General features: G+C 37.7%; 1 protein-coding gene across 2 annotated transcripts in view; it reads right to left on the bottom strand.

The window, feature by feature from the left end:
- Positions 1-10,439: 10,439 nt before the first annotated feature.
- Positions 10,440-16,894, bottom strand: part of RNF144B (ring finger protein 144B) — a 79,269-nt gene continuing 72,814 nt past the window's right edge. For both annotated transcript variants that reach the window (XM_045551865.1, XM_045551866.1), the window contains one exon: positions 10,440-15,897. In XM_045551865.1, coding sequence (XP_045407821.1) covers positions 15,757-15,897 — 141 coding nt within the window. In that variant the 3' untranslated portion in view covers positions 10,440-15,756. The remainder of the gene's footprint in view (positions 15,898-16,894) is intronic.

Here is a 16,894-nt window from a genome sequence, read left to right as displayed (position 1 = left end):
AATAAAAAAGATACGCAGTACACCCAGCAAAAAGCAAAAAGTTATACAAGAAAGTCATGGTACCAATATAAAAGAAATTAACCAATTAGAACAGCACCACAATGGATTCTGAAACAAAGAATACAACAAGTTGCAAGCAATATATAGAATAATTAGGAATCTTAAAAATAATGACATAATAATAAAGATGAATGTTTCTTTTCTCAGTTAGAAAAAGAAAAGGCCATCAGAAAATCCAGGATAAATGAAAAACTATTTAACAAAGGCATGGTCCAAAAATGTAGCATTTTGGACTTCAACATTCTCCTTATTCTCCTTTAAGTGGCTCTCTAGTTAAGGAAATAATCATAGCACACAGCTTAACTCTATAATGAATATAGTTAGATATTCATAAAATGAAAATATTTACTTGGTTTCAACTTTTAGAATCAATCTATTGATAATGTAAGTGTAAAGGATCAAATTATATATGAGGCAGAAAATAAATACAATCTACCTGGAAATGTATTGGTAATAACAAAAATAATAACAAACATTTAACGACCATTTACTAGGTACTAGATATTGGATGTACAAACAACTCTTCTTCCCATTTTACCAATTGAAAAAAAAAAGGCATTGGGGTTACATAATTTGCCCAGGGTCACACAGATAGTAATGAATGGGTCAAACATAGGAATAAACTGGCTCTAGAGGCAAAGTTCTTGCCTACTATTCTTCCTTCCCTCCCTCTTTTCTTAAAGAATTTAATTTTTTCAAAGTAATTTTAGGTTCATAACAAAATTGAAAGAAAGGTACAGAAATTTCCTATATATCTCCTGCTCCCAAATATAAATAGCCTAACCCCATTATCAACATCCCCCACCAGGGTGGTACATTTGTTACAATTGTTGCACCTACACTGACATGTCATGGTTACCCAAAGTCTATCATGTCATTATAGTTCACTCTTGATGTCATATACTCTGTGAGTTTTGACAAATGCATAATGATATGTATCTACCATTATAGTATCATGCAAAGTAATTGCACTGCCCTGTTGATAATAATAATAAAAATAACATTAACAGCAAACATTTGATGAGCATTTTCTATGTTCCAGATACTGATACTTCCTCTCCTGTATCCCAAGAATGGAAAAATAAGCACCACATGTACTCACCATCAAATTGGTTTCACTGATCATCACCTAAGAGCACATTTAGGAATAACATTGATCAGGTGTCGGGCAGATGTGGGTGGGGTAGGGGATGGGTGTATACCTACATAATGAGTGCAATGCGCACTGTCTAGGGGATGGACACGTTTGAAGCTCTGACGGGGGGGGGGGGGGAGGGCAATATACGTAACCTAAACTTTTGTACCCCCACAATATGCTGAAATAAGAAAAAAAAATCAAAGTACAACTGATAGATTTTACAAATTAAAATGGGGTAGGAGTAAAAGGAGAGGCAGAGGAAAGGATGGGAATGCTAATAGCTTTATTTTATAAATTGGAGAGTCAAGAGATACTGCCTACAGTTGATGGAAAGGAAAATGGAGGTCTTAATTTTAAGACTGGAAACGTGGCCAAGAAAGGAATTTAAAATAATGACTTAATATTGACAGGAGGTGGGAAAGGTGGAGAGAGTTTGTATAAGTGAACTAAATCCTCATAACTCGTGGTGGGAAATCAATTAATATTGTAGTTATATCAAAATGAATTTCCCAAACAAGAACTTGTGCTGAATACATACTATATATATAGATAAGCAGAGGCACCACCAGATGAACTTGAAACCAAAATGGTTAAAAGGAGTTGCCTGAGAGTCTACTAAAGATACAAAGAAGAGGTCAGCGGTTCTTGTTTTATCTTATACTATCATATTTTCTAAATTTATATTAACAAAATATACTAACACAATGTTTGTTATAAAATGTGTTATTTTGATTGAAATTAAATAATTTTAAAACACACAAGAAACACTAGAAATACAAGGAAATTAATAAAATTAAGAGCATAGGGGGAGGCTAATACCTTCTTCCCAGGTCAAGTAGACTGATATTAAACAAAGACAAATAGAATTGTATAATAAGATAAGCAAGATTCAATATTTATATGTCAAACTTTGTACCCATCGGAGAAAATACTTATTTACAGAATATTTTCTAATTTTTTCAACAAATAAATATGAGTAAATTCCCCAACGTAGAGCTTGCACAAGCAACATGACCCCAATGCAAAAATAAGCAAAATTAGAATTTGTCATCTTTTTAAGGAAAAGCAAAATATATTTGTAAACGAAAGCCTGTCTAAGTAAAAGCATTATTGAGTGAAAGTGAAAATCAGTATGATGATTATCTGTTTTGTAGAAAATACCGACAATGATTAGTATTTATTAAAATTTACTGGGGGCTATCAAAGTTATACTGCAAAGAAAATTCATAGTTTTAAATAAACAGGAACGAATGAAAATATGTGATGCATTCAACTCAAGAGGTAAAAAGGGCAAGGTCTGGGTGCTCACACCTGTAATCCTAGCACTTTCGGAGGGCAAGCCAGGAGGACTGCTTGAGGCCAGAAGTTTAAGTTGCTTGGACAGCATAGCAAACCCCCATCTCTAAAAAAACAGAAAAATTAACTAAGCATGGCAGCTTGCATCTATAATCCCAGCTATTCAGGAGGCCGAGGCAAAAGGATCACTTGAGCCCAGGAGTTTGAGGTTACAGTGAGCTACGATGATGCCACACACCACTGCACTCTAGCCAGGGCAACAGAGTAAGACCCTGTCTCAAAAAGAAAAAGGGGAAATTAAAAAAATAAGTACGAAAAGCAGAAAAAGAATTAATAAATATTAAAACCAAAATAATAAATTAGAGAGCAAAAGTAAAATTAATAAATCCAAGAGCTCATTGTTTGAAAAGGCTAAGAACTAGATGAATATCTGGCAACTAAGAAACAACTACGAGGAAACCAGATAAAAATATCGTTCTGAGATCCAGAGATTGTTTTTAATTATAAAAGACTTCTTGATAGGACTCAGTTCTTAAAATTTTCACCCTCTCAATACAACACACATATTAACAAACTGGATAGAAGAACATTTGCATATAACGACATCTATGGGAAAACTGTCTAAGCACTTCTCCAAGTTTCACTTTTCCTCCCTGAGCATCCACTGATTAGCACATAAGAACTCTAGGGAAGCTGAGCTTTTCTTACACTATTTATTACAGTGAATGCTACGCCAGTCTCTGATCATTATAAGCAGCTTTTCCTTTTTCCCCCCTTCCAAAGTAATGGATATTGATTAACAGAAGGGCAATTTGGCCAGAATACAACGTTCCTCCTCTCTCTTCTCTGCTCTCTGGGTTTCAATCATACCAAGCAGGGTTCCAGCAGCCACTCTGTCAGACAGAGAGAGAACAAATGGTTTCCATGGGCATGGGGCAAAAGAATATTCTAATAAGGATGAGCTAATCACCAATTATAACAGAATTGTTAAGTGCTATCACTACAAGTTTCATTCTTCCCATACAAGATGGAAGCACATAACATCAGATTGCATCAGTTTATCTAATGAGCAGACAGAGTGGCAGCGGAGGGGAAAGACACACCTCACCTCATACACTTTCAAAGGGAATTCCTTTCCAAGTAAATGAAAACAATGTAGTCAATTAACTTCCTCCAAGCATTTTCAGAATTTAGCTCCATTTCCCTTCTTTGTCAAGTTAGTTATGTGCTCCTGGTTTTCCCAAAAAAAAAAAAAGAGAAGGTAGTTGGGTTGAAAGCGTTTCTTAAACACGAATTAATGCATTGCTTTAAGAAACTCTGCTGTGCCCCTACCTCCATAAACATTAACTAAAGTTATAAAACCAAGTAGAAATACATCTCCCACTCAGTTTTTATGCATTCAATCAGGCTGCTCCTTCATCATGCCCTATGAGTAATTTTATTTATTTCTTGCTTTGTTCCAAAAATTATTTAAGGGTGGGTCCTATGACTAAGGCTCACATTAACAAAACCATTTCTAAGCTGGCTCTGGGTAAGACTGATAGCAACTGTACAGAAGTCTTAAGATTCAATACAGTAGTATGTTCAAGTAGGAAACATTATAGTGGAAAACTTTTCAAAAGCACTAGTTTTGTGGATGCTATAGTTACCAAAATGTTAATTTTGTGTTTGTTTAATATAAGGTCTTTCTCATTTTCTTCCTACCTCCCCCACCCCTCCATTCCCGGCAGACACCACCCCAGGTCAGGCCCTCATTAAATGATACCTGGACTATGGCAGTACCGTTCCCTAACTCGTCATGCTACTTCCAGTTTTCCCCCTTACAATTTAACTGACACATTACTTGCCATCAGATTAATCAACCTGCTAAAATGTAGCTTAGCACATATCAATCTTCAAACTCAGGACTCTGAAATGGCTCCCCACCACAAAAAGAACCTACCAACACAGGAGTCTCTCTCTCTCTCTCTCTCTCTCTCTCTCTGCCCCCATCCTACAAGTGCTTTGTTTCAGTTTCATTCAGTGATTTCTAGCTCCCCAGGCCAACTTGCTTTCATCATATCCCTCTCTGTAATGCCCTTGCCAATCACAATCCTAGCAATCTTTCAACACCCTGATACATACCATCTCTGCAAAACCCTAATTGAGAAGTTTCAACAATGTCTCTCCTTCTCTACAGGCTCATAGCACCTGTCTATGCAACTCACCTGGTATGCACCAGGCATGACCTGACATGGTCATTCATCTTTCTGAAGACCAATGTGTTCTTTCTCCTAAACCGGACTGAGTCACTTGAGGCAACTAATTGCTGCACATTTGTTTGTGCAAAAAGAAGGTATTCCATCCTGAGAAAAAGAACAAAACTGGAGGAATTACATTACCTGGCTTCAAATTATACTACAGAGCTGTAGTAACCAAAACAGCATGACACTGGCATAAAAACAGGCACATAGACCAGTGGAACAGAATAGAGAACCCAGAAATATATCCACACAGCTATAGTGAACTTACCTTCAACAAAGATGTCAAGAACATACAGTGGTGAAGGGACAGTTTCTTCGATGAATGGTGCTGGGAAAACTGGATATCCATATGCAGAAGAATGAAACTAAACTCTCTCTCACCATATACAAAAATCGAATTGAAATGAATTTAGATTCAAATCTAAGACCTGAAACTATGAAACTACAAAAGAAAAAATTGGGAAAACACTTCAGAACGTTGGTCTGGGCAATGACTTCTTGAGTAATAGCCCCCAAAGCACAAACAACCAAAGCAAAACTGGACAAATGGGCTCACATCAAGGTAAAAAGCTTCTGCATAGCAAAGGAAACAATCGACAAAGGAAAGAGAATGGGAGTTTGCAAACTACCCATCTGAAAAGGATTAATAACTAGAATATAGAAGGAGCTCCAACAACTCAATAGGAAAAAATCAAATAATCTAATTAAAAATGGGCAAAGAATCTGAATAGATATTTCTCAAAAGAAGATATACAAATGGCCAACAGGTATATGAAAAAATGCTCAACATCATTAGTCATCAGAACAATGCAAATCAAAACTACAGTGAGATGTCATCTCACCACAGTTAAAATGGCTGTTATCAAAAAGACAGACAATAATGAATGCTGTGAAGGATGTGGAAAAAAGGGAACTCTTGTACACTGCTGGTGGAAATGTAAATTAGTGCAAACACCATGAAGAACAGTATGGAGATTCCTCAAAAATCTAAAAATAGAACTATCGTATGACCTAGCAATCCCACTGCTGGGTATATATCCAAAGGAGGGGAATATCAAAAAGATATCTGCACGCCTATGTTTATTGCAGCACTATTCACAATAGCCAAGATATGGAATCAACCTAAGTGCCCATCAATGGATGAGTGGATAAAGAATTTGTGGTACATATACTCAATGGAATATTACATAGCCACAAAAATGGAATGTTGCCATTTTCAACAACATGGATGGAACTGGAAAACATTATGTTAAGTGAAATAAGCTAAGCACAAAAAGACAAATCTCACATGTTCTCACTCATATGTGGGAGCTAAATATTAAAAACAATCGATCTCACGGGGACAGAGTATTAATAGAATGACAGCTATCAGAGGATGGGAAGGGTAGTGGAGAAGTGGGGATAAAGTGCCCACGGTTAATGGGTGCAAAAGTATAGTTAGATAGAATGAACAATATTTGATAGCACAACAAAGTAACTGTAATCAACAATAAGTTAGGGTATACTTTAAAATAACTAAAAGAGTAGAACTGGAATGTTCCTAACACAAAGAAATGTTAAATACCTGAAGTGATGGATATCCCAGTTACCCTAATTTGATTAAGTCACATTGTATGCCTTTATCAAACATCATATGTACCCTATAAAGATATACAACGATTATGTACCAATTTTTAAATTAAAAATTTAAAAATTTTTAAAGAAAGAAGGCATTCAATACATGCTTGGTGTTTAGAATGGCAACCTAATAGACTTGCGTTCTTCAGCAAGCTCAGCTGTCAGCCTCTCAAATGGTGTATGTGCACCTCAGAGGTCCACTGGGGGTAGCGGAGGATACAAGATAAAGATGCACCATCTTTAAGAAGTTAACTTTACTTCAGTAACTTACAATGTTATCTTTAAAATGAAATCAAAATAATATGGAGCATGATTTGTAAATGAATTTTTAAAACAATAACATTTAAAAATAAAACAGGAGATGTGAAATAAGTGTAGCCCTCAGCAGCTAACTTAGGACAGTGCTTCCCATCCTCTTCTCTTCCTTCCAGGGGGGAATTCATGTTCCTGCATGAGTAGAGGATATTTATGTGGAAATGTTTGGGAAATATCCCGTAGATTAGGAATAGCGAATGGGGAAAGAACACAATAATTTCCATCTCTTTTCATCATTTCTACTTTAGGATGCGATCAACACATTTTTGTTTTCTTTAAAACGGGTAATGGAAATTAGGTTGACGATTTTTTTTCAAGTCTTTGTTTTACTTCCTTGGTTATATTTGTGGCATCAGATGTAAATATTAGGCATGGGTTTTAGTATGACCACTCCAAATTACTCGAATGTTAAAAGCCCTAGGAGGAAACATTTTGTCACAATGGGAGAAATGGTCTGTAAGGACAGCTTAGTGTGGGTTTTAAGTAATACAAGGAAAAATAAGCACATTTTAATTGAAACATCAAAAACATTTTAAAACGCTTGTTGAGTATTCCAGTAAATTTTATTTTTTAATTAACTGTTTTTGAAGTCCAAAAGTAGTTCTGTTCTACTTTTGAAAATAAAATTTGTTATTTAAGCTGAGTAAAAATTTCTTTGTACCTAAGTAGATATGCCTTTCTATCTTCTACTGACTCATACCCATATATACACATATTATATATAAACTATCCTAAATACTGTTGATTAACAAATATACATATGTACCTCCAATTCAAGTCAATTCACAGGATATATAATGTATACTGCATTAATCAATACCAAGCCACTTAGACTGACACAAAATAGTCCATGGTGTGTCTCACATAAGGATACCGTGGTCCTGATATTTCTCATATAGGTACTAGAAGAAATATGTCCCTAGAAATTGCCCCAAGCAACTTTTGTTGTAGGTCTTTTCAGCCACTAAGAGCTGTAGACAAACCATGAAGTTCAAATAGTCTTTGAATTTGCTCATTTTAAGTAAATTGATAATATACTTCACGTGCTTCTGGAGTTATCCATAATTTAGCACCCAGAAGCTGCTGCTGGAAATTACAAGTTCTTTGTCTAATAAGGAGACTTCCCCTGTATTAACTACTCTTATGCATATGGGGTTCATGGCGGGGAGAGGAGGCTGGACATTTTTTTCCACCTTAGAATGTTAGATTTAAACCAAACCTAGAAAACAATCACGTCCTAATTTTCTAGATGAGGAAACTGAGGCCAAAAGAAATTGTAAGTTGTCCAAGACCATAAGGGACTAATCAAGCTCTCACACCTCCCTCCAATCTTATTTCTAGTCAGAAGCACGGCTATTCTAGTTTAAAACATCTAAAGCACCTGCTCAGGGTCTGCATTCCTGTACTGCTGGGGGGCGAGAGGGGAAGAGGTGATGACCTTGACTTTGGACCGCAGGCCCCTCAACAGCAGGCAGTGACTAGTTAACTCAAATCCAAACACCATCCTGTACTTAAAACCAGCTCTTGAAGGGAGTTGTGCTTCCTGAATCCGACACAAGATTTAATCCAATCCTAAATCTTCTGGGGATTTCTTTAGAAAGGTAAGATTAGGTTTTCTTCTGAGTCCATTTGGGAAAATCTGTCCAGGGTATAGACCAAGTGGACCTCCCAAGGACGCCAGCCAAAAGCAGAGTTGCTGCTGACTCCTAGGCTATACCAGACTCCATCACAGCTTTAAATCAACTGTTAGATGTTGCTAACTCTTCCCTGAGTTTGTGATTTCTTTAAGCTGATTCTGTCACCTGGGCAAACCATTTGCCTTTACAGGGCAGGGAAATAGAACAGAATACTCCCATAGCCACTTTAAAACTTAAAATAATGGAAGTAAGGAGATGTATCAGCAGAGGAAGTCAAATAGATCCAAAGTATGAGAAAGACTCAAAAAGCCATTGCTGGCTTAAAGACAGAGGGGCCACATGGAAGATGTGAGAAGGAACTGAATCCTGACAACATTCAGTGAGCTTGGAAGAGGACCCTAAACCCCAGAGAAGAACACAGCCCCAACGAATACCTGGAATCTTATCCCAGGGAGATTAAGCAGAGAACCCAACCACATGTCAGACTTCTGACCTGCAGAAACTGAAGTAATAAATATGTTGGGTTTTTTTTTTTTTTTTTTTTTTTTTTGGTTTTTTTGAAAGTCTCACTCTGTTACCCAGGTTAGAGTGCAGTGGTGTCATCATAGTTCACTGCAACCTCCAATTCCTGGGCTCAAGCAATCCTCCTTCCTCAGCCTCCTGAGTAGCAGGGACTACAGACGCACACCACCACACCCAGCTAATTTTTTCTATTTTTAGTAGAAATAGGGTCTCGCTCTTGCTCCGGCTGCTCTTGAACTAGTGGGCTCAAGCTATCCTCCCTCCTCACCTCTCAGAGTGCTCCATGAGCAACCACGCCTGGCCAAATATGTTGTTTTAAATAGCTTTTTAAAAATTAAAATAATTCTAACAGGTCCTGAGCAGGTTCATGCAACATGTTGGTTCAAATTCTAGCTTTGCCACTAACCTGCTGAATGACCATGTCACCCAGCCCCCAGTCTCCTCTCCCATGTGTAAATTGGGGGGTTGGGGTGAGAGTACTAATACCTGCTCTCTAGAGTAGTGTGCAGAGCAGAAAGCAATGTTTGAAAATACTGTGCATACCATAAGACATTGTGTAGATGCCAAGGTTTTACAATAAGCCTTTCCCCCAAAATCATTGTGTTGATATAAATTCTGTATTTCTCTTTCCACACATCCCATTTTAATTGGGCATAAAATTAGATAACTATCTTGTGAAATATTTCTTTGTGAAAAAATGACATAAAGGGATTTTTTTAAATCTAAAAGGACAGTACATTTACTGAGGGGGGGGGTCACACCTCCCTCACAAACACTCAGAAGCTTGAAATGTATTTTTGGAACCAACCCCCTATGCCCACCCCTTCCCTTCTCCTTTTCAGACAGTGTCTGGCTAAAAACTGATCACCCACCATGGGCATACCCAACCCAATGGCTCCCTCTCCTCTCACCTCCCTAACAAACAATACCTAGAAGCCCTTTGACATTCAGGATTTCACCCAATCCTCCTAATCCTGACCTGAGACAGTGATGAAATGACAACTGAAATGACAACCACACCGGCAGTCAAGAGCAGGGACAGGCCTGGAACTGAAGCCATCTTACTGCAAGTGAGGTGACTATGCCCAACACCACACCACCTGGATTGGCAGAGGGGAGGGAGGACAGAGGACACTGCACACTTGTTCTGTGCCCAGGGTAACATCAGAATTGCCATCCCTCTCCCAGCACCCTGTTCACGTCCCCTTGTGGTGCCAAAGTCCCAGGGTCAGGCTGGAATTCAGGACATGCCATGCAGGGCGGTATGTGGATTTCTGGACTTGTTTGCTTTTAGTTAAATGAACTGGCTTGTCTTCAAAACATAAGTCCAGGATGGTCGGTAACTAGAAGTCTCACAACTTACCTCAAAAATACTTTTGTGTTCATTTTATTTGAATGTGTTCAATAATATTAACTTTACCTACCCCTCTACTCCCCCCTGCAAAAGAAAATATACCCCCTCAAATCATGCCAGGTCATTAAGGAACTACAAGATAAAATGACTAACATTAGACTTAATTTCCTTCTCATGAAAAGCTTGAATTCCAGAACAAAGCAAAACTGAAGACAAATATGGGCACTGATAAAAGTGAAAATCATAAAGGCAGAAAATAGAATTCGAAGCACAATCTCTTTATTAGACACATCAGAAATTAAACGCTTTATTTAGAGCCCCATTCCTAGCTTTTGAAATTGCCCATCAGTTGATGTATTTAATGATAGGCCACGAACACATATTCGAGTACAAGCTGGTAATGTTAATAACATAGGAAAGGATTTGGATCTGAGTTAACGATTGCTTTGAGTCTTGATTGTAAACATCAAAAGGAACCTGTGAGAATGAAATTTGTATTTGTAAGGGAGAGGCAAGCACTTTGGCATTTGGACTAAGTATATAGATTCAGCTATAATTGTGCTTCCAACATTAGCAAGTTGGATGCACCCCACCTTGTTATTTCTTTAATGAGTCACCCTCCGTGCCCTGCCCTTCTCCAGCTGAACCCCAGGGAGCAACAGGGATTGACCTTTGGAGGTGCTCATCTGCCCTTTGCTGTCAGACACACCAAAACACAGACTCTAAAGGATGATTTGGAATAATAAATTATTCTCTTACATTTACCTCCAGTGATGCAGATAAATTGAGAGGGGAGTGAGTTCCCTTGGGACTCGCAGATTTGGGAGTGAAGGCAGGCTAGGAATTACCGACTGATGTAATAGCATTAAAGTACTTTCAAGCCAGCATTCTTTTTCTGGCTGAAACTCATCAGTACTATGACCTTTGGCAAGATATGAACTCAAAACATTGCTTTCTCTATGAAATCAATCTAACATCTGCTCATTTTATCTCAAAGGATTGGTCTTAAAAGTCCTTTAAATAGTTTATGTAAAAATATATGAACATATTAGAATTGCTATTAACAAATTATTTGAAGAAATTCATCTGTTATAATTATATTATCTTTAGGGTCTAAGGAAAAATTAGATTTACTATCTAACAAATAAAATTAATTACCAAAAAATCTAATTAGGCTCCTCCAAATCACTGGATTCATAATTTACATTGCAACAAGTTTGCTGGTTAGGGCATTGATTAAAATCACGGCTATATAAAATGGTTCACTCACTATTTCTTTGGGAATGCAAATTCAAGTTTTAGTACACAATAAGCACACTTAAAAATGAAACAATGTTGACATTCTAGGAGATGATTAGGAAAATTAACAAACCATAACGCAAAAATGTTTTTAAACGATCATATTGATTTCTTCCAAACTGAATGGTTAGAAAATGAAATTTGAATTGTAAGTCAATTGTAAACCTTTGTACTAAGGTATCATTTTAGAAGCACATAACATTCAATAAAAAGGCATTGACACCAGTACAGAGCTTTTGGTTTTGCAGAAACACAAGTTCTAATTGTTAACTAGCTCCTGGCACTCAACTTTAGGCAAGGGAGTCCGGCCTTGAATACTAATCAAATGGAAATGACCTTAACACTCTAATCTAAATCCTTTCTTAAAACTCCTATAACAAAAAAACACATTCCTCTAACAGACTTTTTGGAACTGACCTTAGAAAGCATTTAGTCCAACCTTCATTTTACAGAACTAATGGATTTGACACCTGGCAGCATTTTGTATTAGAATTTTGCATTGTTATTTCTCTGGATAATGATCAATTCCTGTGCACTGGCAGTGTGGAATATCACACATACAATAAGAAAGTCTGCAACAAATAAAGGCATTATTACACTTGCCCTCATTTCTTTTAAGAAATAAAGTAGCAAGCATTATTTCCATAGATAGCATTGCAAATTCTGGTAACATTTTTCAAATTCTGAACCTAGGATTTAATAGTGATTTGGCTGGTTCTTAGAGGATAAAGTTGAATGTGTCTAGAATTGTGCAGCACAACAAAGGTTAACACACTTGATTTCCTGCTCACATTTATTGGGGCTAGAGAGACTAAAACAGCTGTTTTCCTCCCAAAGAACTGGAAAAATGTAACATAATAGCACTTTCTTAAATACATAACAAAACTTCCTGGATCATGAATCAACATGAGATGACAACTTTATAAAATGTCATTCATCTAAGGCATTTCTGAAATTGACCTTAAAACTACACATACAGACATGATTCTATACACAGAAAGGCATCTATTCATGAACAGAAAGAAAAGTCTTTTAGAAGCACTGTGTAGGGAAGGCTAAAGTAAAACATATTTAGATTCTGAATAATTTTTAAGAAAAAATGTGGGTTTCCTAGAAACAGTGATTTACATTCAAACAAACATGTAGATTTGCAAACCTGGGTAGGTACGATTTTCATGATGCAAGCCACAAGAAAATTCACACTGAATTATTTGTTTTTTCAAAGGCCTCTTTCAAAGTACAGATTTGAAGTCCAAAGCAAATACCCATGGCATGAACAAATAGGATGCCTAAGATTCTAACATTTCCTTCCTCACTTCCCTACCTAGCAACAGGAGAAAATTTCCTAGATGGGGGGCAATGGCTAGATGTTGTGCCAATATATCCCACAGTATATCCGGATAGTGGGTCATCACACCCAGGTTACAAGTTGGTGGAGGACTTTTGAATTCTATTTCAAATGGCCTATACCACTCCAAACACAAATAGATTTTTTGCCACAATCTCCCAACATCCTTATGTAGACCCTTATTTCCTTCTAATATAGAAAGAATTACCAGGAAAGAATAAACCTGGCAGACAGGGAAAGGAGACAAGGTTAAACTCTTTCATTGGCTATTTATCCAAACCCAAAATATCAGCCTCTGTTATCAAAGTTGTCAACTCTCTCCTTTGTAAACAAAGCCTCTGGGTCGGCTTTCATCACGCCCTTTGATGCACAAGAGATATGTTTGGATTTAACCTATCAACCTGTCCCTGTTGATTCTGACAATCTCACACACATTTAGCTATTTAAGGAAGAAGTTACCATTTTTCAGGCACTTTTCAATATTAAAAAAAAAAAAAATTGAATCCAGTTATTTAAAATCAGTTTGGAAAAAAACCCACACTCCCGAATCCTGCCCTACTCCCCAAAAGTAGCTAATTCTGTTATATCTCTGTGCGAAGGCAAATTTCTTCAATTTGCCAAGGAAATAGCATAGATATTTTCTTCCACCTTTACTCCAAATTTGGGACCTTTTCTTTTGATAACACAGCATTTTAGGTTGCTTGAAATCAGCCCCTGTTTAAAGATTGTTTGTGGAACCAAACTTAGAGAGTTTACTAATGGAGAAGTCCATTGCCACTACTGACATTCTTGTTACAAAAATTCAATTTCAGTTCAGTTCCTGTGATCCCCTGAGCAGTTATAAATGCCCTTTACCTGCAGTGAGGCAGTAGGCTATGTGTAAAACAAAGCAAATTAACTATTCAAATATATGTACACTTACATTGATACTAATATGAAATACACTGATAGAAGAGGTTTTTATTTTCTGAAGTGTTTCGAGTTTCAAAGGGAAACAAAGACACTTAATATTAAGAAATTTCTAATAAATGATTTAAAATGATTTTGGTTGGTTGCCATTCAAAATTTTTCCCAAAGTTCTCATCTATGTCCTATACAAATTGTAAATAAAAATGTACATGACCAATAGATGTACTACACATACATCAGATAGCGACATATACAGGTGAATTAGAGTTCCTTAAATATACACATCCCCACTTAGGATATATCCCATTATATAAGCAAAGCGTCATCCTTTAATAATAGTTCCGGGATAGCAGCAAGGTAATAATCTAGTTACCCAATTACCTCAGAAAATATCGAAGTCCCGGATAGTTCCTGATATGGTATCCCTGGCTTCAAGGAGAACTCTCCAGAAACATTTAGTGTAGGTGTCACGAAGCACCAGGCTGCATTGCTAATGGCAACTATGCAATCCTGTCATTGGAGAAAAAGGTTTGTCTTTTTAAAACCCATTTATTCAAATCTGACTAAAAGTATAATGGGAAAAAAATCCACAACGAGATGATATAAATCCAAACTATTTAAAATATATAAAGCATTTGCATTTTATTTCTTACATATCTTTGTTGCTGTTTTATCAGTGCCTTGTACACATCGACAGTATTCCAATTGTCCTGACAGATGCTGAAAGAGCAATAATAAATTATGCCGAGAATAGAGCTGCTCTGATTTGTGTTTGAAAACATGTAGATAACTTGATTATCGATTAGTGTTTTTACAAACAGAGATGGCATGATGTCATAGTAAGTATTGGTTTAAAAGAGTTATGTTTATGAGTCTATATCCTTGGGTAAGTTATGAACTTATAACCAAAATTCACATATATAATATGCAAAAAATCTTTAAGGTGATTTAGAATAAACCATTTTAGTCACAGAAGACTTTTAAGTAAATCTTTATTTTGTGTATACTATTGGGTATATCCATGCATGCCCAATGGATAGGAATTCTAGGTACTGTAAGTCATATGGATTTTAGACGTACCTATGGACTTTAATATTAACCCTAGATGTGTACTCTTAGGTCCAATTTCAAATCTGTTGGGTATGTGAACAGAGCCCAAGAATGGTCCCTGTTATCTATAATGAAGGTTTTGAACCTCTAGCACTCTACCCACATTTTATATGAAACAATTTTGTAGACCACAGCTACCACCTGTAAGAGATGATGTACAGCTTAGAAAAAGTTTTATTTGCCAAGAGAGAGACACTAAATTAGACCCTATTGTTTTACAAACTGCAACCCTTTACTGGGAAGGGACAACTCCCTGTGCACAGCAGTTTCTCCTGCTTGAAGCTGAGATCACACAAGGAGAAACCTATTGTGCTTCTGCCAAGTCATTGTGGGAACATCGGGAACAGCACGCCCAGTAGCCAGCAAGGCACAACCACCATATCGACTCCTGAGATAAGCAGCCTGCTTTACAGCTCTGAGAATTTCTCCTTTTGGAGTCTTATCTTTTCCCTCCTACGCTGGGTTTCCCTTGTGTTTCTCATGGTGGCCAAATCAACACAGAACAGACTCTAGCTTCTCAGTTAACCGTGTATGTTGCCAACCATGACAACACATTTATTATATCAAATGCTCACTCAGGTTCCTTGAATTTGGCTGGAAATTGAAAGTCCAGTGGGATCCTTTGGATGATAAAATGATAATGTGTTAGTTCCTCCCAAGCAACCCCAGAGCTCCCAACATGCTCCATAGACACAGCCTGGACCGCAGAGCCCGGTTCTTGTTACCCAGGAACTTGCACCAAGGCAGGCCTTTTCTCACACCAGAGGCTGGCAGGCAGGTTCAAAGTCTGGACACAGAGGCACTTCCAAAGTTTGGCAAGAAGAAGGAGGCAAGATCACTAAGTGGGGCTTTATCACTGTGCTGTCTCATGTAACTCAGACATCTGTGGCACGTGAATGCAGAGATCTTTAGGTTGTAGATGGGTCGTGCTTTTTCTTCTTGCCCCGACAAGACTTGCAGACACAACAGATTATACACGGGGAGGCCAGGAGTAACAAAGGTGAAGTCACCAAGGCAATGATGCCCAAGCCTACAAGAATCCCCACCACCTGGAAATGTAGAAGAAAAGCATATTTAATCAGTTAAATCTTTCTATGTGTATACTTATTCCAACTACACCACCTACTAAGGACCAAATGTTCACATCCCCCAATGCTGAATTCATGTGTTGAAACCCTGCATCCCCAAAGTGATGGCATTTGGAGACGGGGCCTTTGGAAATTAATTATGTGGGCAGGACCCTCGTGATGGGATTAGTGCTTGTGGAAGAAGAGATGCCAGAGAGCTCGCTTCCTTTCTCGAGGCTCTCCACCACGTGAAGACACAGAAGAAAATGGAAATCTCAGGACCAGGAAGAGAGCCAGAACCTGACCATGCTGGCACCCAGACCTCAGATTTCTCAGCCTCCAGACTGTGAGAAATAAATTTCTATTGTTTAATCTCCCTCTTTATGGTAATTTGGTATAGTAGCCAGAATGACTAAGACACCATCTCAGGCACATAAAACAATTACATTGATGGCACCTTTTAGCCAGTGCCCAGCAATGGTCTGAACTGCACACAAACCAGGGAGACACCAAGGACTAAATCAAGGCTGAGGATAAACCAGATGCTAACCGAAGCTGTCGCAAGCCCACGGTAATTATGAATTGTTGGTGTTGGCTCTCTCTCTACCTGAGTTTCCTCACCTGTCTCGTAGGGATGTTAATTATGATTACTAAGATATTAGCATTGAGTCCCTCAAAAAGAACACAGCCTTTAATAAATATAAAGCACTATTAAAAATAAACCATGACTCCCTTTGAACCTGCCACATAAACACACAATGGCATGTAGAGAGGGATCCAAGCCCCAGCAGGAACTCGCTGGGTTTTGGAGCACTGCCTTTGATAGCTAATATGCCTTAAAGGGCTTTAGGAAAGTTTCTCAAGAGGAAAGAACATCAGCCTGCATTCTGCAGGTCACTCTTAAAGGCTTGGCTGTACTGGTGCCCCTGTCCCCCAAACTTGTCCTCAAGGAGACTGAGCTCATGAATTAACTTTGGGT

Source organism: Lemur catta, chromosome 5 (assembly GCF_020740605.2).
Source record: "Lemur catta isolate mLemCat1 chromosome 5, mLemCat1.pri, whole genome shotgun sequence".
Taxonomy (NCBI): domain Eukaryota; kingdom Metazoa; phylum Chordata; class Mammalia; order Primates; family Lemuridae; genus Lemur; species Lemur catta.
The sequence above is the reverse complement of the archived record's forward strand: the minus strand, read 5'-3'. Positions and strand labels throughout refer to the sequence as shown.